At 57.0% G+C, this 23,390-nt stretch overlaps 1 protein-coding gene across 2 annotated transcripts; it reads right to left on the minus strand.

Moving 5' to 3' along the window:
- Positions 1-844: 844 nt before the first annotated feature.
- SLC38A4 (solute carrier family 38 member 4) lies at positions 845-21,103 on the minus strand. 2 transcript variants are annotated; one of them, XM_058656017.1, is made up of 15 exons: positions 20,813-21,103; positions 17,071-17,161; positions 16,641-16,756; positions 14,567-14,640; positions 13,442-13,534; positions 10,346-10,427; positions 10,180-10,262; positions 10,024-10,082; positions 8,966-9,229; positions 8,779-8,858; positions 7,869-7,969; positions 7,051-7,175; positions 4,881-5,025; positions 2,216-2,313; positions 845-1,412 (listed from the first exon to the last, which is right to left on the minus strand). In XM_058656017.1, the coding sequence occupies exons 1-15, from the start codon at positions 20,929-20,931 to the stop codon at positions 1,311-1,313; spliced, it is 1,632 nt and encodes a 543-aa protein (XP_058512000.1). In that variant the 5' UTR covers positions 20,932-21,103; the 3' UTR covers positions 845-1,310. The 2 variants fall into 2 exon arrangements, with proteins under 2 accessions (XP_058512000.1, XP_058511999.1); XM_058656016.1 differs by lacking the exon at positions 2,216-2,313.
- Between the last annotated feature and the right edge of the window lie 2,287 nt (positions 21,104-23,390).

Below are 23,390 nucleotides of genomic sequence, written 5' to 3' on the forward strand. Positions count from 1 at the left end.
TTACAAATGGGATTACGTTAGCTGGCACAGGACACCTCTGGCCCTGAACGTGCAGTGCTCTGTGGTCATGAGGCGGACAGCCACATGCCAGTCATCTTCAAAGAATCTGAAATGGTTACACTTCACAGCTATTTTGTGTTAATCTTTAATATTTACATTAAATACATTCAGGCTAAACGTTAACATTGACAGGACAGTTTTTTCCACTTTTGATCCACTATGGAAACACGTCTTACAGAAGCTATTTGTCAAATGTTTCCCAAGTAGCAGAACTATGGCAGTTCCTGGCAATGCTGTTTCCATGGCAACGTGCACCCGTGCCAGGGTCTTGCTTCCAGGAGAGAACACATGAGATACAGGAGATAGACACTTGCTGGGCACGACCGGAGCAGCAACCGAAATGTGCCTTCATCTCGCCAAGCTGTGTGCTACCTGCATTTGCTATTTGGCTTTACTAAAGTATACAACGAATGTTCTAGCCGCTGATTTGAAGAGCAGCTGTGAGGTCAGCAGACGGCAGCGACTGCTTCTCGGTGGTGCTGGCATCTTCTGTCTGCGGGAGCCACCCACTGTCACACCAGTGGCACCCAGATGTTAGCAAGCCTCCCTGCAAGCTCCGTTCTGGGGACCCTGTCCCAAGACCTGCCTCTTGTCACTGCAGAGTCCCTTCACAAGATGAGCTTACCTTCCAGCAGACAGCTGTACTCTTGTAAACTGTGAAGGAGCACATTGCTTGCTGTGTTTTGTATGTCCAGTACCAGGAACCCTCCTCCCCGCGGACAGGGACACACCTGGGCCACACTGCAGGTCCTCCTGGCTACAGGTACTGTGCACATAACCATGGGGTGGCCTAGACTGCACTCAAGGTCTTCAAGTCCAAATGTCTCCAATGACACTGGGTGGCAGTCATGCCTGTGTGGAAGATGGGGTGATGGCAGCAAGGCTGGGAACCTCCGTGCAGGGGTCATGAGCACCCTCGCTGCTGCCCTCCACACCAGGAAGCTGCCGCTACAGGCAGCCCCCGAGCATGCCTTCTCCCAGACCCCCGAGACAGGCACATGTGGGCTTCTCGAATCAGGGCTGTGGTGTGAATGGGGGACACAGAGGGAGGGGGCATCACTGGGTGACAACAGGCAGGGCTCTTGGGCAGCTGCAGAGGTATGCACCTCAGGTTGTAAACAGCATTCCTGACCCACGTTGTTCCTCTCATCTGCAGGAGTCCGGCCATACTGCTGCTTCCGGTGGCTGGCTGAGGGCCTCTGCGGCAGCGGGCTGTGCAGCCACGTCCGACTGGAGGGGTCCATCCTTGGCTAGTGATGCTTGGAGCTGGGAGGGTTGTAGACCCAGTCGATGATGATGAGGGCCATGCTGCCGATCATGAAGATGACGCCGGTCGCCAGGAAGATGACGGCCTGGGAGGAGAGCGTGCAGTGAGGGTACACACCCCTGCGGCAAGGCTGTCTCACGGGGTCAGGACCCTTGTGCAGGGAAGAGGGGACCTCCAGCACTGGCAGGACAGACATGTGAGCTCACAGGGCAAGTGCACCGTTAGATACAGGTGAGTGTGCTGAACACAAGAGGAGGCCTTACTGTTCCCCCCCGCGTGAGCACAGTGCAGCCTGGCAGGGCACCCCAGGGCCAGCAGCTTCACTGGCAACAACCCTGGGGACCATTTTACTGACGCACTCTGCTGAGGCTGGCAGTGGGTCCCCAGCAGGACCAGCCCAGGCTATAGGACGAGCCTGTGACATCAGCCTGTCCCCAAGTCCTTGGGTAGTGCTCACAGGTGGGTGACATTGGACAGAAGCATCCCCGTCAGGATTTAACCTAAGATCTAACTGTTAGCGCTGCTGAAACACACACTGGTGAAAGATACTGCTACCATGGACAGGAAATATGGACTTCCACCGGAGCAGGGGGCACATCAGGGACACCAGAGTGCCATGGAGAAAGCTGGCAGCCACCTCTCTTTGGCTTTGCCCAGCCCCTGACCCAGCATCTCTTCATGCTTCTAGGTCCCTGCCAGCGGCCTCTTGCACTCCCTGGACTCTGCATGGAGGGGCAGCCTGACGCGGGAAGCTGCATGCACACACCCGCGGGACGAGCTCTGCCCAGTGTAGGAGCCTTGCAGTGGGCACATTCTGGGCTCTACTTCCGCTTTCCTTCTCTGAGCCCGGAACAGCAGCTGCCAAGGGGCGTGTGTCCCCCGACTCACCCCGACCTTCTGCGGTGACCGCAGCGGCTCCTTCTTGACGAGTCTCAGATAGAACGCTGCTGGGAGAATGAAAATCAGCATCGTGGCTGAAGATGCCCCTGAGGAGAGAAGCAGCAGACAGGGCTGTGCTCAGAAACCCAAACAAGTCCCCAACTCCACGTCAAGTCCTCTGGAACCTGGACGGTCCCCCTGGGCCTCACAAGGGCCTATGAACTTGAAAGACCCACACGCAGCAGTGCTCTGGAAGCAAGATCCTCCTGGAGCAGAGATCATGGGGACACGCCAAGAGCTTCCTGTACCACAGGGTTGCAGGAGCCAAAAAAACACACTGGAAATTCACTCTGCTCCTACGACGCCCCCTGGGTTCTAAAGACTCCAGCTCTGAAGGTCCTGTGCACACACAAGGACCCCACCACTTCAAGGGAGCACTGGCTATGCCACACAAGGGCCTGAGTGTACTGAGAAGACTGCCCTGCGCCACACGAGGGCGCTCGTCGGGCTACATCATACAGGAACCATGCAGGCTGTAGATGTACCTGCACCAGAGTCCTCTCTTCTCTGCAGAAGAAACAGCTACGAGGGCCCAGCACCACGGCCTAGGGGCTCAGCTTCCCCACATGGCGCTGGAATGCCATGTGGGCACTGACTGGGGTCCCAGCTGCTCCACTTCCCATCCAGCACCCTGTTAGGGCCATCCTCCACTGCTTTCCCAGGCCACAAAGCCTTGGGACCCTGAACCTGCGTGGGAGATCTGGAAGAAGCTCCTGGCTTCAGATAAACTCAGTTCTGGCCACTGTGGAAATTTGGGGAGCAAAGCAGAGATGGAAGATCTTATTCCCTCTCCTTCTCTCCAATCAAAATAAATTAAACTTTTAAAAAACCAGCTACATCACTCTGGGCCCTCTGCACTGCCCTATAACACTCAGGTCCTCTTGGCTTTATAGAGGCTTTCTATACCACACCTGGTCCTCTGCGCAACGGAGAACAATCTTGTCCATACAAGTTAATATTACAGAGGTTTCTTGTGTGGTGTAGCTTATTAAAATAGAACATTCTCTGCTCTCTAGCAAGTCCAGGTCCAGCATACAAGGTCCTCTGTGCTGTGGAGAAGTCCGGCTGCACCGCCCCGCTACCGGCCCTCTATGAGCTCTGGAGAAGATGAGGCAGCACCACACATAGTACCCTGCACTGAACAAAAGATCTACATTGGGCCCGGCGTGTTAGCGTAGTGGTTAAGGTCCTCTCCTTGCACACCCAGGATCCCATATGGGTGCCGGTTCTAATCCCGGCAGCCCTGCCTCCAGCCTGGGAAAGCAGTCAAGGATGGTCCAAAGCCTTGAACCCTGCACCTGTGTGGGGGACCTGTAAGAAGCTCCTGGCTCCTGGCTTCGGATTGGCTCAGCTCCAGCCATTGCAGCCACTTGGGGAGTGAATCATCAGATGGAAGATCTTCCTCTCTGTCTCTCCTCCTCTCTGTATATCTGACTTTGCAATAAAAACAAACAAATCTTAAAGAAAAAAAATATGTCTACTGCACAGGACTGTGTGTGATGTAGCAGAAGTTGCAGCTGTACTCCTGCAAGCCCTCGATGCACTGCACAGTAGCCATGGTGACGCCACACAGGCACCCTGCAGCATGTGATGACCCTCCAGCCCCACCCCAGGCACCTGTACGACACAGAAGACTCAGCTGTGCACTTGAGAACCTTGCTGCGCTGTGGAGATCTGCCTCCACCACACAGTCCCCTGCTGTGCACAGAAGATCCACCTGGACCCAAGGTCCTCGTCACACGTGGTCCTCTGGACTCCTGAGAAATCAAGGTGCAGCTCACAAGAGCCTCCGCTCTCAGAAGACCAGCAGCACGACTCCCAAGGTCTTCTGCTCTTATGGAAGGGCGGCTGCAGCCTGCAAGGTGGCTTCTCTTAAACAAATCCCAGCTGCATCACAGGAAGTCCTGCCGGCCTTAAAGGAACACATGGCGCCGCAAAGGTCCAAGGGACCGTGGAAAATGCCTTCGGCTCCTGCGACATTGCGTGGATGTGAGAAGGCTCTGCTGCAGACACGAGGCCCCCCGCACTACATGGAAGAGCAGGCTGTGCCACACAAGGCCCTCTGCTCTCGAGAAGACACCATCACATCACGCAAAGTCTCTGTCCTCTATGGGAGACTCAGCTATGGCACACAAGTCCCTCCGGACACCTAAGATCCCCTTAACCACTCCAGATCCTCTTGAAGCTTGATGGCCATGCATGCCAGGGGTCCTCCGGCCTACCTGTCTCTAGGGATACATTGATGATTAAAGTATGGAGGCTTGACATGGGCTCCAGTGGAATGAATAACCCATAGCAAGGAACCTGGGAAAGAAGCCCTCTGAAGAGGCTGAGGTCACACGCCCTTGCTCTGCAGGGCGGGGCCTCCGGTCAGCCTAATCAGGGTGTTATGGTCCCTGCAGTGACGGGAAGACGCTTCAACAGCTCCACCTCGGTTACCCAGAGACCGTGGGCGGGGGGTTCATGGGAGGGTCTACCCCTGTGTACACAATCCGACCTCTGTCTTCTGGAAAGCTGGTGGGCTGGAAGACCCACGTGGGTCACCTGGGAGGGAGTCAGGACCAGCTGGCCCCAGCCACCAGGTAAGGATCTGTCAGACTGGACTGCGACTCACCTATGAATCCAAAGATGTATTTGATGTTGGGCACCAGGATGACCAAAATGTTGTTGACAGTGATAATCACGGCCGCAATGACAAAGTGCCGTGCCCAGCGGAACGGCCTCTGGGGGAACAGCAGTGTGGTGACCGAGGTGCGGATCTGCAGGCCAAGGGCAGAGGTCAGGGACAACTACGCTGTCACTCCGTCGCCCTTTTGCTCACGTCTCGGGTTTTAACTGTAGGAAAGTGCTCACAACTGAGTTTATGAGGGTTCCTCACAAAGGTCATAGACTGGGCTGGCCAGTGGTCACGCAGGAGCTTGCACCCCATTTGGGCTGGTTCAAGTCCTCTGCTCGCTAACATGCCTAAGGCAGACCCCGCCCAATTTTTTGGTAAAGCAAATGTCATGGGAAATGCATGGACTTTAAGAAAAGCTTGCGGGCCCGGCAGCGTGGCCTAGTGGCTAAAGTCCTTGCCTTGAATGCCCCGGGATCCCATATGGGTGCCGGTTCTAATCCCGACAGCTCCACTTCCCATCCAGCTCCCTGCTTGTGGCCTGGGAAAGCAGTCGAGGACGGCCCACAGCTTTGGGACCCTGCACCCGCGTGGGAGACCTGGAGGAGGTTCCTGGTTCCCGGCTTTGGATCGGCACGCACCGGCCCGTTGCGGCTCAGTTGGGGAGTGAATCATCGGATGGAATATCTTCCTCTCTGTCTCTCCTCCTCTCTGTATATCCGCCTTTCCAATAATAATAAAATCTTTTTTAAAAAAAGCTTGCACTAAGACAAGCATTTTAAAATTTCATTTTAAGATCTACTTATTTTGGGTCAACAGAGCTAGAGAGATGTTCCAGATGGTTCACCTCCAGACAGCTGTGACGGCCAGGCAGGAGCCAGGAGCTTCTTCCGGGTCTCCCACGAGGGTAGGGTCCCAAGGCTTTGGGCCACCCTCTGCTGCTTTCCCAGGCCACAGCATGGAGCTGGATCAGAAGTGGAGCCACTGGACACGAACAGGTGCCCATGTGAGATGCTGGCACGGGAGGTGACAGCTGTGTCCACTCAGCCTCCCTGCTGGCCTTGGCAGGAGCGTCTCACAGTGCTCTGGCCCTGTGCAGGCAGTGCACACACACTCTGTAGCACCCCTGGTCTCTGAGTGAACCATACGCTCTCTTGTGCACCGGTGCTATGCCTGTGCTTTAAATTCTCTGTAGGGAAGAATTTGGAGTGACAACTGGATACTTCCAGGGCCTCCTGAGGTGCCATATAGGCATCACTTCAAGTCTTAGCTGCTCCACTTCCAATCCAGCTTCCTGCCAATGGCAGGGGAAAGCAGTGAACAGTGGCCCACATCCTTGGGCCTCTCTGCTCACAGGAGAGACTGGAGTAAGTTCCTGGCTTTGGCCTGGCTCCACCCCAGCTGTTGTAGTCATTTGGAGAGAGAACCAGCAGGTGATAGATTTCCTTCTTTGTCTCTCTGCAACTTTGCCTTTCAAATAAAAATATCTAACAAAATACCCTTGATATTCCCACAGCTGCGTCTCCCCAACAGGTGTTAAGAGGCGATACAGCCATCCCAGTGACATGGAGCAGGGAGGTGCTGACATGTATCTGAGCCAAGGCCGCCATGTCACCACCAGGCACACTCTGCATGAGGGAGCACTGCAGTGTGACGGGCCCTGGAACGACGAGAAAGAGCTCACAAGGCAGCTGTGGGCCTGTGTGTCCATCCGTGCTGGCTGCAGCTCAGGTCACATGGGTGGCTGTGCCAGTCCTGCTCCATGATCCTAAAAAAAACTGGCCAAGGTAGTGCCCTGGAAGGTGACCCCACATCTCTGGCCAGGGAGGTGGCAGAAATGCCCAATGCTCTTGTATTTGCCCTCTGGTGGATAGCTGATAGGGCCTCTGAGGCTTTGCTTAAGGAAGCACAGTCCTTCTGCTGAGCCCCCTGCTGCAGGCAGCGGGAACTCAGAGCGATCTGCAGGTCGCCCACTAGTCCTGCTTGTTCCAGCCCACGATGGGGCATCAGCTTGGCTCTGCCTTCCTGATGTGAATTCACTGACAAGCCTCAGGGATTCTCTTCTTGCTCTCCGATAACACTACCTACAAACACCTGCCCTGTCCATGCTGTGGCAGGCCCCGAGAGGCTCTCAAACACGCACTTGCCCAGCGAGACTGTGTGCACTCACCGGGAACAGGACGATGGGCACGGTCAGGGTCACGGCAACCAGCACGGCCAGGCGCACCATGAGAAGCAGGATGTCGAAGGTGTACACTTTGCTGTAGCCATGCAGGAGCTCGTCTTCCACTTCCCCTGGGGGAGGAGAGTGGCTGTGTGCAGCCCTGCCACTAGGCCTGGGCCGTGGCGCCTCCGGGATGCAGACACCACTGTCCTCGGCTTGTCTCCGAGTTTGCACCTCTGTTCACAGGCATGGAGCCATCCTGACGCTTACAAGGCCACAGACAAGGGCCCGGCGCCATGGCCTAGCAGCTAAAGTGCTTGCCTTGAATGCCCCGGGATCCCATATGGGCGCCGGTTCTAATCCCGGCAGCTCCACTTCCCATCCAGCTCCCTGCTTGTGGCCTGGGAAAGCAGTCGGGGATGGCCCAATGCATTGGGACCCTGCACCCATGTGGGAGACCCGGAAGAGGTTCCTGGTTCCCGGCTATGGATCGGCACAGCACCGGCCCATTGCGCTCACTTGGGGAGTGAATCATCGGACGGAAGATCTTCCTCTCTGTCTCTCCTCCTCTCTGTATATCTGACTTTGTAATAAAAATAAATAAATCTTTATTAAAAAAAAAAAGCCACAGACAATAAACGGTGGAAGCCCTTTTGGGGACCAGACACCAGAGAACTCTCTGCTACCCTCTAGAGGCACCACTGCAAAGGCGGAGACCACGTCTGCATCCCAGGACACAGGGTCCCTGCCAGCCACTGGCCAGGCTGCCTCAGCCCAATGATGTGTCCTGGAGTATCAGTGCGGGACCTGGCAGAACCACCTACCGTAAAAGGTCAGGTACCCAAAGAGGGCTGCCAGCAGGTACATGACCAGCATCCCTGTGATGGACACGTTGGACACTGTCTGCATCTTCCTCCGTGACCGGCTGGAAGGGAAAAGGACATGGAACTGCAAACCCACCACTATGAGCCTTCCCACCTGTGAAAAAAGGCAGGTCTGAAACCACATCCCAGCTGCCACCCTGAGAGCAGAGTCCCTGCAAACTCCTACTAGCTACTCTCAGCAACAGGGCCCCAGGAGGCCCAACAGTGCCACCTGCACAGCTGCTGGATACCACCCAGGAGGCCCAACAGTGCCACCTGCACAGCTGCTGGAGACCACCCAGGAGGCCCGACAGTGCCACCTGCACAGCTGCTGCTGGAGACCGTCCCAGAGCCCCTGTTTGTGGTCTAAAGACATTCCTGCTGTCTAGCTCTCCGCCCTGCACTGGGTCTAGGGACCCCACATCTTGAGGTGGTTTTGGAGATTTCCAGAGTAACTTCCATGGGAGTTTTGAAGCAATAAAAGCTTCCAAAATATTCCACAAGGTTGGAGTCCAGGGAAGGCCTCCACAGTGACAGTGTAACTGGCTGCTTTGCCCGGGCTGAGAAGTTGAGGACCCTCTGCAACCCCTCTGCTCTCCTGGGCTCAGGCCCGGGTTCCCAAGTTGCTCCCAGCAGGCTCCAGGGTGTCCCTAGCCAGGCTGCATCTCAGAACTTGAGGGCCAAGCACTGGAGGGCCAGGCTGGATGGTCGCGCCATTCTTTGTGGTGGTGCATTTCCAGTCTAGACAACCTCACTTCTCCCTATCCAAGGTTACCTAGTTCCCCCCCGGCCCCGGCCAAGGTCAGCACCGCCCAGAACCCCAGCCTTCCCCAGCCCAGAAAGGAGGGCAGGAATGAGTGAGGTGGCTTACTCTTTGAGCTCACTGTAGATGGGCAGGACCTCAGGGTGGCACACAAAGGCAAACGCCAGGATGGGAATCGCGTAGGCTGTCTGGAAGATAAGGGCGAGCCGTGCAGTCCGTTTCCCAACCTGAGAGCAACCCCGTGCCCACTGCAGGAACCAGGACGCAGAGGCTGCTTGGCCAGGCTCTCCCTTACCCGGGAGTTGAACACGAAGTACTTGGGCTGGCACTTGGAGTCACTCTGGGCTTCGAACTCCATGCCGCTGCCCCTGGCCTGGCTCTCTGTCAGCTCCGCAGGTCCGTGCTGGGTGAGGTCGACCAAGAAGTTCACGTTGGTGCTCTCGGATCCATTGGGCAGCAGGACCACGTGTGCCACCGCTGTGCCATTGAAGGTCAGGTTTCCTGCGCTTGGGCCCAGGTTGGGCAGGGGGCAGGGAATCTGGAATTTCTTGTATATGACCTGGATCCAGGCATATTTTTTTAAAAATCAGCCTTTTGTGGACAGTACAATGAGAAGCCCTGTGTTGGGGCTGGTGCTTGGTAAAGCCCTGTGAAGGTGCCAGCAGATGCCCATCCAGCTCGGTGCTAATGGCCTGGGAAAGCAGCAGAGGATGGGCCAGGTGGGAGACCCAAGCAGGCTCCTGGCTCCTGGCTCGGACCGTCCCAGTGCAGACTTGCTATTCGGAGAGTGACCCAGCAGACAGAACATCTCTGTCTCCCCCCGCCTCTGCCCTTTCTCTCTAACCCAACATTTCCAATGGAAAAACAAAAAACAAATACACCTCTATGTGTGGCTCACGGGATGGGAGCAAGGGAACTCAGTGGAGGATTCAAGACTGGAGGATGAGGGATACTTCTGAGCCTCTGTTCTGGGGAATGGGCTGGGCCAGAGGCAGTCTGGCAATCTCAGCTGGCAGCAGGACCATGTGCTGACCCCAGCCCAGACCCAGGAGGACACGGCCGAGCAGGCAGGCATGGCGTGGCCTGCCCCACCTCTCCAGCTCTGTTCTCCCTGCCCCTGCCCGGAGACTTGGTTCTTCCCAACTGAGATGTTCCTTTTGTTCAGCTGCACACCCAGTATCTTCACAGCAAACCATTGGTGTTGACCTCAGTATAACTCTACTCTTTTCTCACTTCATGTTGGAGTGCAAGGATCTTGCCCGTGACACAGACACCATCTGGCACTAGCTTGGAATACAGGGGTGTGGATTCGAGCACCGTGCGCACCAGGCTGCGAGGGGACAGAGCACTCACCACACTGACAAAGAACACCATGCAGCTGAGAGAGAATCCACTGGTGTAGCCCAGGTAGCCTAGAGGGCAGAAGGGTGGCACGTGAGTGCGCTGTCTACGGGAGGCCGCCGCGACGCAGGGAGGAGGTGGCAAGCTGTGCACTTGGAAAACGACTACCTAAATTCTTCAGGAGTGAGAGTGGGAGAATCACAGCCGCAGACACGAGGATCACCAGGTAGTTTCCGTTGAGGTACCACTGCCTGAACGAGGGAGAGATGGAGTGTCGGGGCCAGGGATTCCCAAGGATGAGGGCCTGCGGTCCCCGCAGAGACCCCAGACATACCCGGTGTTCTCTTCCAGTCCCAGGAACACTTGGATTACTTCGGGTAGCTCGTATTTGATGATAAATAGGTAGCTGGACATGGCTACGATGGAAAACATGAGAGCTAAGAGGTGAGCACAGCCTGCGTGCGGGGTCCCCAGGCTGTGTAAGTGCCCTGACCTTCGGCCCGGGCCCCCTCTCTGTTGCCTCCCAAGGATGACTGGCCCCTGTTGCCTGCTGTATCTTGAAGACTTCAGCTCATGTGGCCAGCACCTCATACAGGCCCCGGTTTCAAGTCCACCTGCTCCACTTACAATCCAGCTCCCGGCTGCTAACATCCCTGGGAAGCAGCAGAGTATGGTACAAGTGCTTGGGCCCTGCCTCCACGTGGGAGACCCGGATGGAGTTCCCGATTCCTGGCACACCCAGCAGAGGAGGACGTAAGGAGATCTGTGTCTCCTTTTCTCTGTAACTGCCTTTCAAGCAAAGCCTTCAGCTCACACTGCTGTTGCTGCTGCATGTCCACTCCCAGGGCCTCCGGACCCTGCCCAGACCTTGGGACGGGCTCCTCAGTGAGGGTGTCCATCTCACAGCTAACCGGGGTGTCAGCAAGGCTGCTGCACACAGGTGCAGCCTTCAGGCCTGAGCCTGTGGGGGCACCTGGGATGACTGTGTATTTGAAAAAAACATGTGAGAACACAGAGGGCCCCAGGGTGGTCTTGCTCAGTTCACAGGCAGAAGCACTTTTCTTTGTGCCAAATTGTTCACTCATAGCCCAAGGCCCTCAGAGCTGTCCAAACCTTCCAGGACACCCAAAGTGTCCACTCACTGTCCATAAAACCTACAGATATTAACCATCCAGAGGTGTTCACTAACTGGCCGCAGCACCTAGAGACATCCAGGAAATGTCCATGGCACTGAGAGAGAACCACTGACCAGCCAGGGTAGTCACAGAGATCCACAAAGCATACAGAAAACCAGCTCATGTCCATTGACTGCCCAGGGCACTAGAAAATGTCCACTAAGAACTCAGGGCATCCAGATAGGTTCAGTAACAACCAGGACATTCAGAAGTGTCCACTGACCGCCCGGGCACCAAGAGATATGCACTCAGGGCCCAGGGCACCTGGTGTGTGAACCCTTCTGCAGAAGCCTATGGGCTCTCATGTGGGCATGGATGGACAGCGCTCTGTCATAGCAGACGCTGCGGCCACTCGCTGGCTAAGTGGCTGAGCACAGCACACTGGGCTTGGGCTGCTCACATCAGCTCTCAGGAGGTGTCCATCAGACACCTTGCACAAGATTAGCCCAGCAAACCTAAATGCTGCAGGTCTCACTGAAGCAATGTGACCCCGTGGATGGCCAGGACTTGGGGTGCCCTGTGCTGTGGCCCACACCCAGGAGACTGAATCAGTGCTGGTGCTGCAGACTCTACACAGGAGACAGAAAGGGGTACATGGGGCCAGAGGGTGTGTCTGGAGCCTGGCAGAGTACTGGCCAGGGAAGGTAGAGGGATGGCCAGGAGAGCTGTGCTGGGGAGCTCTGGGCAGTGTGTCAGCTGGGGCAAGTTGCCTCCTTGCAGACCTTGGTACAATCAGCTTATGGCAGCATCGCCCTAAAAGTGAGGGCTGCCCCTCAGCGAGGGCCTTGTGGTGCAATGTGGTTCACTTGTGGAGCGGTCACGGAGGGCGACAATGGGCGAGGCTGCTCTGTGAGGAGCTGGCCTGCCCTGTGACACAGGCTGAAGGCAAGCCCAGACGGCCACTCCTGACAGTGATCCACAAACTCCTCTGGTAACTCTTACAGGTCACTCACCCCAAGGGAACTGGGGCTCCCGGCACGCAGGCACAGAAGCTGAACAGCCAGGGGATGGGGGTGCATGCTGTGCCTCATGTCCCGCCACCCCTCACAGGAGCTCAGTGCCCTCTAAAGGCAAGCCAGTCAGCAGAGGAAAACCTGAGAATGGAGCAGTCACAGGGCAGTGCAGAGCCCATGTCAGAGCCCATGTCCTCCATGGAAGACTCCAGGGCAGGTGCTGAGCAGAGAGGGAACCCCAGGGGGCCTGGGCACACACCGCGAAGGCCAGATGCAACTCAGGAGAGAGACATAACAGATGCTGACATACACAGGACACTCAGGTCAGATGCTAACAGGTGACGCGGTGACCGAGAGGCAGGAAAGCAGAGGATCCCGTGCTTTGCACAGCAGGGCGTGTCTGCCAGCAGGTCTGTGCCCAGGACCTAGCCTGGCCCAGCTCCTCTGGAGGGTCGGTCAGGACTGCGAGCAGGGAGCTCTGCAGGGAGCCTCGGGCTGACTGGCTGTGAGGGGTTAGTGGCGACTCGAGCAGACGCCACATTTCCAGTGTAAGAAGATGGTTGCTGGGGACATTGGTCAAAAGGAACAGAGCACAACAAGTGTAGGGATGTGTGGGAGGAGAGAAAGTGAGGCCACACGAGACCCAGTGGGAGCCACACAGGAGGTGTAGCCACTGGGGCAAGTCTGTCTGCATTTTCCTTCTGGGCCTCATGTGGGGCCTGAAGTACACACAGGCCAGGGACACGGCATGCGTCGGTGTGCCCAGGGCCATGTGGAGCCTGAAGTACGCACAGGGACACGGCGTGGGTTGGTGTGTCCAGAGCCTATGGCCATCTCGTGTCTGGGTTCCAGCACAGCACGAAGTGCGGGAAGCTAGAGTCGGCGCCCTTGTTTGGTCCGATGCCAGGCAGGACGCAGGCACGGAGCAGCCTCTGCAAGGGCGTGGACTGGCCATGGCCCGCAGGCCGGAGCGCCACTGGCTGAGCCTGCCCACACTGCTTCATGGGATAGCCTCGACATACACACAGGACATTGGCCCTTCCGGATGCCAGAGACAAGCTCAAGCACATTTTGCTGTTAAAGAATTCGGACTAATGCCATCTTGGCATTAGGAATCCAAAAAGCTTCATTTTATAGAATTCAGTTGTTGAGGTTTTCTGCAGGACCTCATTCTTGGCTGTTCATTAAGGAGCACCAGCGAGTGTGTGAGAAGTGTGAATTTCAGAATCGCAGACTCTAAAGCAGCTGCTGTTTGTTCGCCGGCGGGACAGGAGGCACAGTGACCCCCGAAGCCACCCTTACCTCCCATGTTCTGCAGCGTGATGGAAACAAAAGCTCCGATCTTCCCAGGCCAGCCAAAGGCTTTTTCCCCTAATCTCTCATAAATCAAAGACCCTACAATCAAAGACAAAAGACCCTGTTAAAAAAAGGCTGCTTTAAAATATTCCTCACAAGGGGAAAATGAAGTATTCCTCATAACGTAATTCTACACAGAAGTCTCAATCACATAAACAAAACCAAAGTGACAGTCCCAAGACAGAACCTCAAGGTCCAGCAAGCAGGGCCAGCCTGTGGAGCAGTGGGTTAAGCCACCACTGGCAGTGCCATGTGGGCACTGCTGGGAGTCCCGACTGCTCCACTTCCAATCCAGCTCCCTACTACTGTGCCTGGGAAGGCAGTGAGCGTGGCCAAGAGCTTAGACCCCTGCGTGCATGTGCGAGACCCAGAAGCAGCTCCAGGCTCCTGGCTTCAGGTTGGCACAGTCATGGGGAGTGAGCTAGCAGATGGAAGCTGCGTTGGTCTCTCCTTTTTTTTTTATTTATTTTTATTACCAAGTCAGATATACAGAGAGAGGAGGAGAGACAGAGAGGAAGATCTTCCGTCCGATGATTCACTCCCCAAGTGAGCCGCAACGGGCCGGTGCTGTGCCGATCCAAAGCCAGGAACCAGGAACCTCCTCCGGGTCTCCCATGCGGGTGCAGGGTCCCAATGCTTTGGGCCGTCCTCAACTGCTTTCCCAGGCCACAGGCAGGGAGCTGGATGGGAGGTGGAGCTGCCGGGATTAGAACCAGCACCCATATGGGATCCTGGTGTGTTCAAGGAGAGGACTTTAGCCGCTAGGCCACGCCGCCGGGCCTGGTCTCTCCTTTTTAGCTCTGTTTTTCAGATAAATGAATGGATCTCGAGAAGAAAACAAACACCAACAGGCGATCTATGACAAGCGGTCTCTGAATACCATTCGCAGGTGCTCCAAGGCCCGGCAACAAGCCGTCTGCCTGTGAGTCTGTGACTGCCACTCCTGCCTCACACACCCAGGGAATTAAAACCAGAGACGCAGTCTGTGTCACAGGAGGAAGTGGGCACAGGTGGCTGGCAGCATCCTGGGTGGGCGGCCAGCAGGAGAGTCTGGGATGGAGGGCAGCATACCTCCCTCCTTGGCCGTCTTCAGTAACAGGTGAACCGAGTACAAAGACAGGACTGCCACTGTGAACAGCAGGATTCTGCAAAGACACAGGAGGGCAGAGCTTCACTGCGCAGGGTTAGCTGTGAGTGCCACAAACATGCCAGTCTCTTGAACCATTTACTTTCCCAGCCAAAATGAATTTGGGGGAAACTGAGGAATTCTTTCAGAACTCCACTCACCCCCCTCTAATGCCTACAGCAGCTGCTAGAGTTCCTAGTATATATTTTGTTCATAACTCAGACTTTACACACAAAATTAACAGGCCCTGTGTTGACCTGCCCATGGATGTCCACATGCAGCGTGTCCTGTGGAGGGCACACCAACCTCCTGAACAGACAGGCTGCCCCACTGTCTGCCGCCGCCTCAGTGCCGCCTGGGCAGCTCAAGACCCTGGCTGCTGCTCCTGAGACTTGGCCCCCGGTGGCCAAGCTGGCCAGCAGAGGGCCAGGCAATCGTCTGTGTGACAGAGGAAGCAGACACGGGCAGGGGACGTCCTCTGCCCTGTGTTCACCCAGAGCTGAGCCTGTGGGCACCAGCAGGGGAGCAGCAGGAGCTGTGCCCGGGAGGCAGGACCCTCCACTTGGCAGCACACGGACGTGCTCAACATGGCCATGGGCAGTTCCCAAGGGGACCTGGTCCGCAAGACAGAATTGACAACCACGCTAGCAGGACTGAGCTATCCAGAAAGTATGCCTGCTAGCACTGTCTGCCACGGCTGCATTTCCCCGCAGCTCTGTGGACTGTGAGTGAGGCGCTTCCCGCATGGAAGAGAATACTTGATGATGACCCTCGCCAAGGACCAGGGGCTGTGGCCACACCCAGCACCCTCTGCCCATCCAGCGGGGGGCCTGCTTTGGTCATGTGCCTGAACGAGGCAGATGTGGGATGGCTTTCTCCCAAGCACACACCCAAGTCCCTTAGCAAGCGATGACCAGCTGAGAGGTCCCGGCCCGGCTGCACATGACTGCTGAGGCAAAGTGCTGCCCTCTCCCGGCAGGCTGGAAGCACCTCTCCAGCCACCACATTTCAGAGAAAATCAGCTATTTCCAACAGAGCTTTTCCAAATCCTCCCTTATAAAGCTCATTTAGTGCACAGTGTCAGAGAACAGCTCAGGCCCACAAGACCTTCAGTCTTCAGACACCTGCCACTCAGGGCTGAACTGGCCTGTCTTCCTAATAGGAAGGCCACACTCAGATGCCAGCTTCACTCTCCAGCTGCAAGATGTGCAGGACTAGGGCCACCTGACATTGGACTTGACTCCTGTGAGGGATTCCCGCCCAGAGACGTGGTCTCTCGGAAAGCAGCCATGTCTTGGAAACTTGTGGACTCTGTGGCTGCCCATAAGTGACCAGGTTCAACACCCTTGACTGGCAGAATAGGTGTGGTCCAAGTGCCTATGTGGAGGAACTAGTTGTATGCCCCCAGGACATAGGGCGAGGGCCGTCTTGGTGAGGTCACAGCAGACATGGGCTCTGCCCTGGCGCTCACAGTCTGCAGGATGGCAGAGAAGTCCAAACCATGTGAACAAGCCCAGGGAAATGTAAAAACCAGGGCCTAGAACAGAGGGAGGCACGTGTGGGAAGTGTGCCGGGACGGCGGCCCTCAGGTAAGGCTGTGTGGTGTGACTGGCAGAGCTGGCTAGAGGTGGGAGCAAGGACAGGGCCCCATGACCACAGGGAGAAGCTGACCCAACACTCTTCTGGCATAGAGAGGGCCAGTATGTCCACGGCACCTGCTTACTGCTGGCACCGCGCCCCACATGGCTCCAGGCCTGCTCTGAGATATTCTGCCTAAGGATGTGCTGGAAGCTGGGCTGCTCCTGGGAGCACTGTGTCTGCCACCCAAAGCCAAGGACGGCAGGAACCCACTGAACAGTGCCCAGCTGTACTGCACACCTCACTCAGCGTGGCTGAGTGGGCTCTGCTGGTTCCTCAACTTGCTGCCTCATGTTTGCCAAGCCTCCCTCAGACACCTGTTGGTGAAGAGTGCCACGCTTCTCACAGGTGACTGGGCTGTGGACACACATGCCCACTTACATGAACAGCAGGATGCCCGTGTTGGCCATGGCGTAGGACAGGCCCAGGATCCCGCTGCCCATGATGGCGTTGCTCAGGTTGAAGGAGGACATCCCGAAGGGTGTGGTTCCCGGGTGCTGGGTGGCAAAGCGTACAAGGTGAGCACCTACAAGCACTCTCACAGGGGGGCCGCAGGCACAGAGGTCACCAAGCAGACGGCATTCAGAGGCCACGGCATGGCGTCAGCCGCCTCGGAGGCAGGCTGTGCTGGGCAAGGAGGCCTTCTCAGAGCACAAAAACATCTCACAAATGATTGATGTGGCCATATGGCAAGCAGAAGGCGTGTGCCCTTGTTCCAGTAAGGGCCAAACAAAATGTGCTGATCACGCTGGAAAATTCCAGCCACCCGCCTGTGTCCAGCAGCCTCCTGCGGAAGCACAGACCCACTCACGTGTTCGTCGCCACAGTCCGCCAGTGTCTTCTCCCTCAGAAACCCATTTGTCAGGAACTTCTGGCTCTCAGCGTCCATGTCGGTGAACTGACTGCACACCAGGAGGAACACAAAAAGCAAACCACCTGTCAGCTCTCGGGGTCATATGGCTTCCGGGACAGCCCACAGACCAACAGCCAGAGCCGCTTCTAAACCACCCTGGGGGGAAGAGGGTGGCCCAGGGCAGACGGGAACACGGGTCTGCTCCCTGGGGGAGAGGGCGGCCCAGGGCAGACGGGCACACGGGTCTGCTCCCTGGGGGAGAGGGCGGCCCAGGGCAGACGGGCACACGGGTCTGCTCCCTGGGGGAGAAGGCGGCCCAGGGCAGATGGGCACACGGGTCTGCTCCCTGGGGGAGCCCATCCAACCAAAGGCAAGCACTCATTTCTGTCCGTGGCAGAGCAACAGACAGAGCTTCCTGCTCCCAGCTGGCCACAGCTCTAGGCCTGGGAGCCCAAAGCTCCAGCCGAGTCTCCACGTGGATGCAGGGCCCCAGCACGTGGGCCATCCTAGGCTGCTTTCCCAGGCCACGGGCAGGAAGCTGGACTCCTGGGCAGCTGTGCCACAGCACTGCCTGGGGGGAGTTTCCATTTCCCAGCTTGTGTGCAGCAAGCACTGTGCCACAGTGGCCATCTCCCTGGTGCTCTTCGGGAGTCCCTGGACCCTCAGCAAGGATGAGGCAAAGGGCTGAGAAGCCATGAGCAGGAGGCTGGTGGCCAAAAAGCCTGGTAGCCAGCTCAGGTCAGTGGTCGCTGTGGCACCACATGGCCTGAACGGGTTCCCATACTGTCTCGACTGCACACACATCCTAGGACAGTCTAGGGTAGCTACCAGCTGGGTGTCTCTGTGTAACACCGAAAGGAATTTCAAAGAGCTCATCAAAATAACTAACTACATACACTGTAATTCTAGTCTTCTATGGGGGGCAGCAGACGCACACATGCTCGAAGCCCTTCCCTCCCTCCCCCTGCACTGCTCAGCTCCCTGCCCACAGGCTCCTCCCTCCCCCTGCACTGCTCAGCTCCCTGCCCACAGGCCCCTCCCTCCCCCTACACTGCTCAGCTCCCTGCCCACAGGCCCCTCCCTCCCTCTCCCCTGCACTGCTCAGCTTCCTGCCCACAGGCCCCTCCCTCCCTCTCCCCTGCACTGCTCAGCTCCCTGCCCACAGGCCCCTCCCTCCCTCCCCCTGCACTGCTCAGCTCCCTGCCCACAGGCCCCTCCCTCCCTCCCCCCCTGCACTGCTCAGCTCCCTGCCCACAGGCCCCTCCCTCCCTCTCCCCTGCACTGCTCAGCTCCCTGCCCACAGGCCCCTCCCTCCCCCTACACTGCTCAGCTCCCTGCCCACAGGCCCCTCCCTCCCCCTACACTGCTCAGCTCCCTGCCCACAGGCCTCTCCCTCCCTCCCCCTGCACTGCTCAGCTCCCTGCCCACAGGCCCTTCCCTCCCTCCCCCCTGCACTGCTCAGCTCCCTGCCCAAAGGCCCCTCCCTCCCTCCCCCCTGCACTGCTCAGCTCCCTGCCCACAGGCCCCTCCCTCCCCCCCTGCACTGCTCAGCTCCCTGCCCACAGGCCCCTCCCTCCCCCTACACTGCTCAGCTCCCTGCCCACAGGCCCCTCCCTCCCTCCCCCCTGCACTGCTCAGCTCCCTGCCCACAGGCCCCTCCCTCCCTCTCCCCTGCACTGCTCAGCTCCCTGCCCACAGGCCCCTCCCTCCCTCCCCCTGCACTGCTCAGCTCCCTGCCCACAGGCCCCTCCCTCCCCCTACACTGCTCAGCTCCCTACCCACAGGCCCCTCCCTCCCCCTACACTGCTCAGCTCCCTGCCCACAGGCCCCTCCCTCCCTCCCCCTGCACTGCTCAGCTCCCTGCCCACAGGCCCCTCCCTCCCCCTACACTGCTCAGCTCCCTACCCACAGGCCCCTCCCTCCCCCTACACTGCTCAGCTCCCTGCCCACAGGCCCCTCCCTCCCTCCCCCTGCACTGCTCAGCTCCCTGCCCACAGGCCCTTCCCTCCCTCCCCCCTGCACTGCTCAACTCCCTGCCCACAGGCCCCTCCCTCCCTCTCCCTGCACTGCTCAGCTCCCTGCCCACAGGCCCCTCCCTCCCTCTCCCTGCACTGCTCAGCTCCCTGCCCACAGGCCCCTCCCTCCCTCTCCCCTGCACTGCTCAGCTCCCTGCCCACAGGCCCCTCCCTCCCTCTCCCCTGCACTGCTCAGCTCCCTGCCCACAGGCCCCTCCCTCCCTCTCCCCTGCACTGCTCAGCTCCCTGCCCACAGGCCCCTCCCTGCCCCCTGCACTGCTCAGCTCCCTGCCCACAGGCCCCTCCCTCCCTCTCCCCTGCACTGCTCAGCTCCCTGCCCAAAGGCCCCTCCCTTCCTCTCCCCTGCACTGCTCAGCTCCCTGCCCACAGGCCCCTCCCTCCCTGTTCAGATGAGCTCCTGCATATGCTTGTTAGCATTGGGAGAGTACAGCTCCAACACTAGTTGTTTTTCTGGGTCTTAGGTTCGCAACCTGCCACCACCACCACTGCATTTCCCACAGGAAACTACCCCAAGGCTTCTGGATGCTAGTCAGATGAAATGCTCAAGCAGTCATTCTTTGTACTCATAGTTTCTAACAATACATTGCAATTTGCGGTTAGTTTTTGCATGAAAGAATAAAAAAATACTTGGAGGATGTTTTGTTAAGATAATTGGAAGTAAACTTATACACCATGAGATATACACAAAATATCTTGCATAACAATAATTCATGGTGAAAATCACGTAGTGACAAAGCAAAGCAATGTAAGGTTATGGAAACCAATGTAAGGCATGTACACCAGGGAAGGTGTGTAGACCAGGGAAGGTGTGTAGACCAGGGAAGGTGTGTACACCAGGGAAGGTGTGTAGACCAGGGAAGGTGTGTAGACCAGGGAAGGTGTGTAGACCAGGGAAGGTGTGTACACCGGGGAAGGTGTGTAGACCACACAAGGTGCAGGCTGCACACCAGAGGGTATCTGGACTGGATCTTACACGTGGGTGGGAGTTGGCCTTAGAATAGAGTTGGACATTGGTGGGAGATGAACAGACTGAAGACATGGTGGCTTTTTAGTGGGTGATGTCAGGAAGGCATGTTTGAGAAGAAAGGGGCTCCCAAAACGTTGACACAGAGAAACATTCAAAGGGCACACAAAGAGAAATCTAAGGGCCCAGCACAATGGCCTTACATGTGCCAGGATGCCATATGGGCGCCGGTTCATGTCTGGATGCTCTACTTCCCATCCAGCTCCCTGGTTGTGGCCTGGAAGTGGAAGATAGTCGAAGGCCTTGGGATCCTGCACCTTTGTGGGCAACCCGGAAGAAGCTCCTGGCTCCTGCCTTTGGATTGGCTTGGCTCCAGCCATTGCTGCCACTTGGGCAGTGAACCAAAGGACAGATCTTTCTCTTTGTCTCTCCTTCTCTATGTGAATCTACTTCTCCAATTAAAGTCGACAAGCTTTAAAAAGGAGAAATCTGAGCTATATTAAGGAAAGGGGAGTGATGGGCTAATGTCAGTAACAGGGCAAGGTCAGTGTGGCCTCAGCAAGCTGCACGGAGCACTGACATTATGGAAGGGTCATCGTTGCCTCAAACTGACCTACAACGATGCCAGTCCTCCCCCAAGGCCATGCGCTCCACACCCACGACCCTGTCTCTCGCCATGGACCTGGCTCTCCTCTGTTACCTGCTCATTGCGGTCTTCTCGGGCTTCCCTATTGTGCCATAGCCATCCTGTCCGCCGCCTCCACTGGAACTCTCCTCGTCAGGGCTGCTGTTGACGTCTCTCAGCTCTATGGGGTCCATGTGAATGGGCAGCGCTTTCCAGGGCACACACAGGCCCCTGCAGGGTAAACAATGGACTGTACTTCAGCCTAGGTTCTCCCACTGTGCCAAGGTTCAGAACGCCATGTTCTGCAAACAGAACACAGAATAAACATTACAATTTTCGTGAAGGAGACAAGTGAATGTTCTCTGGAAGACCCAATTGACACAAGCACCTGAAAACCTCACATGAGTGTATCTGGAAAGGTTCCAGTGCCCACCAGAAGGAAGCATGAGCAGAGCAATTGTGCATAACGTCTAATGATAGGGACACCCCAGAGCAGACCATGTGGAAGGCAGCATGCAGCTCTCACAGGACCAGTGTCAGATGGCACTGACAAACAGTGATGCGACTTGTATCCCAGGATACACTGAAGCCCTCTAAAAGGACTCCTAAATTAGTACGATCAAACACGCAGGAATCAGCACTGTGGCACAGCAGGCTAGCTGCTGCCTACGGCGCCGGCATCCCATATGGACATTGGTTCATGTCCCAGATGCTCCACTTCCCATCCAGCTCCCTTCCTGTGACCTGGGAATGCAGCAGAGGATGACCCAAAGCCTTGGAATCCAGCACCTGCGTGGGAGACCTGGAAGAAGCTCCTGGATCCTGGCTTTGGATCAGTTCAGCTCTGGATACTGCAGCCATTTAGGGAGTGAACCAGAGATGTAAGATTTTTCTGTCTCTCCTTCTCTCTGTAAATCTGACTTTCCAATAAAAACAAAGTCCTAAAAGAACAGAAGGAAGAAAGGATAGAAGGATGGATGGATGGATGGATGGATGGATGGAGGAAGGGAGGGAGCAAGGCAAGGAGGAAGGAAGAAAGGTAGGAAAGAAGGAAGGAAGGGAGGGAGGAAGAATGAAAGAAAGAGAAAAATTCTGCATGCTCTCTCCTGCACAGTGCCCTGCTCATCTCCAGCAGCAGCCACCAAGGGCGCTTCTGGGGCAGCTCCCCATCCGAGCACTGCCTGGGCTCCACCCAGGCAGGCGCCTCCACATGCCAGGCCACTTCAGTTAATGAAACACTTTTACAACACCAACACCTGTTTTCATCTGTTCTGTAAAACAATTACACCCATCCTAATCTGATTGTAGATTCTCCCTGAACACACAAAACCAACAATTGACATTTATGACCCATGATGGTGCAGTCAGAGTTCCTAGGGCCCCGAGTCAGAGGCAGGTGCAGAGTCGCACTCTCCTTGCCCGGCCTTCCCTGCAGGGCAGGGGGCCTTGCTGCCAGCACCCTCCAGGGTGGTGTGCCTGTCCTGAGTCAGCTCATGTTGGAAAACAGAGGCATCTCCTGGAGCCTGTCCTGGAAGACGGGATACCACGAGGGCACTCGCTCCCTGAGGACACCAGGATGTAGGCAGGAAGGAAGCAGCAGTCAGCTGGCGTCTCGTTCGCAGCAGGAAAACATCCTGTTGCTGTCTGCCTGTCCCCTGGCTGGGTCAGCCTGAGCTCTCCCCCACACGTCTGACTCTCTCACGGCCTGTGGAAGCCGAGCTCCTCCCAGCTGGCCAGTGGGTCATGTGGAAACACCCACCCCACACGGGAGCACACAGGAAGCTGAGCAGGCTCAGGCTGCCACCTTGGATGGGCTCCCCCTGGGCCTGTGAGGGGGTTCTCCAGACAGCACGGTCAGATGGGGGGCATCCATGTTCCCTTCTCTCACTTCCCAGCAGGTGGACAGTCCCTCCCTGGGACACCTAGATGGACAGCTTCGTCCTCAGCCATCTCCCTGCCACGTTGTCTGATTCCTGTGTGCTGTCATCCTCATCGTCTTCTCCCGTGACGGCTTTGCCTTTGTTTCACGCAGGCAGTATTCCCTCAGCTCTCACTGGGGACACTGGCTGGAGGCTATCACACCAGGCCCTCGTGTCTGATTTCTAACCGCATGTCCTCATCCTCGCCCTCTTCTGTGATGACTTGGTTTGGTTTCACACACGCAGTATTCCCTCGGCTCTTCCTCAGGACACTGACTGGAGGGTTCCAGAAGTTCCTTGCCCCTCGGTGGCTAAGCAGTGGCCAGCCAGCTGGTGGGATATGCCTTCTGGGCATGCCTGTGAGGGGTTCTCTGGGCAGGAGAGGGGACCCCACCCAGGTGTGCACTGAGTCCCACTCATGGGATGGGACAACTCCAGGCTCAACCCCCAAAGAGGCTGATGATGAAACCAAGCTAAGCCCGCCTTTCCTGAGCTGCCTCACTTGCCAGCAAACAATCCAATCACGCTGGCCCTCACCCTGCAGCATGCCCTCTCCCCTAGGCAGCATCTGCGGCACCTTCAGTCCAAGGGGCCTCTCAGAAGCAGCCAGGGATGCCAGCCACGAGGGCGCAGGTCACTCTCCCAGTCACCATGTCGCCATTTCCAATCCTGCCTACCCACCCACCTAGGCTAAGTCACATACATTGTCCTGGGCCCAGGTTTCTCTCTAAGAT

Source organism: Ochotona princeps, chromosome 27, assembly GCF_030435755.1.
Source record: "Ochotona princeps isolate mOchPri1 chromosome 27, mOchPri1.hap1, whole genome shotgun sequence".
Lineage (NCBI taxonomy): Eukaryota > Metazoa > Chordata > Mammalia > Lagomorpha > Ochotonidae > Ochotona > Ochotona princeps.

Coding starts and splice junctions, on each gene's coding strand:
- SLC38A4 (XM_058656016.1), bottom strand. CDS start 20,931: ATGGACCCCATAGAGCTGAGAGACGTCAACAGCAGCCCTGACGAGGAG. Junction 17,162..20,812: donor GAGAAGACCGCAATGAGCAG/GTAACAGAGGAG, acceptor CCTGGTGTGCAG/TCAGTTCACCGACATGGACG. Junction 9,230..10,023: donor TGGTGTTCTTTGTCAGTGTG/GTGAGTGCTCTG, acceptor GCCTGGATCCAG/GTCATATACAAGAAATTCCA.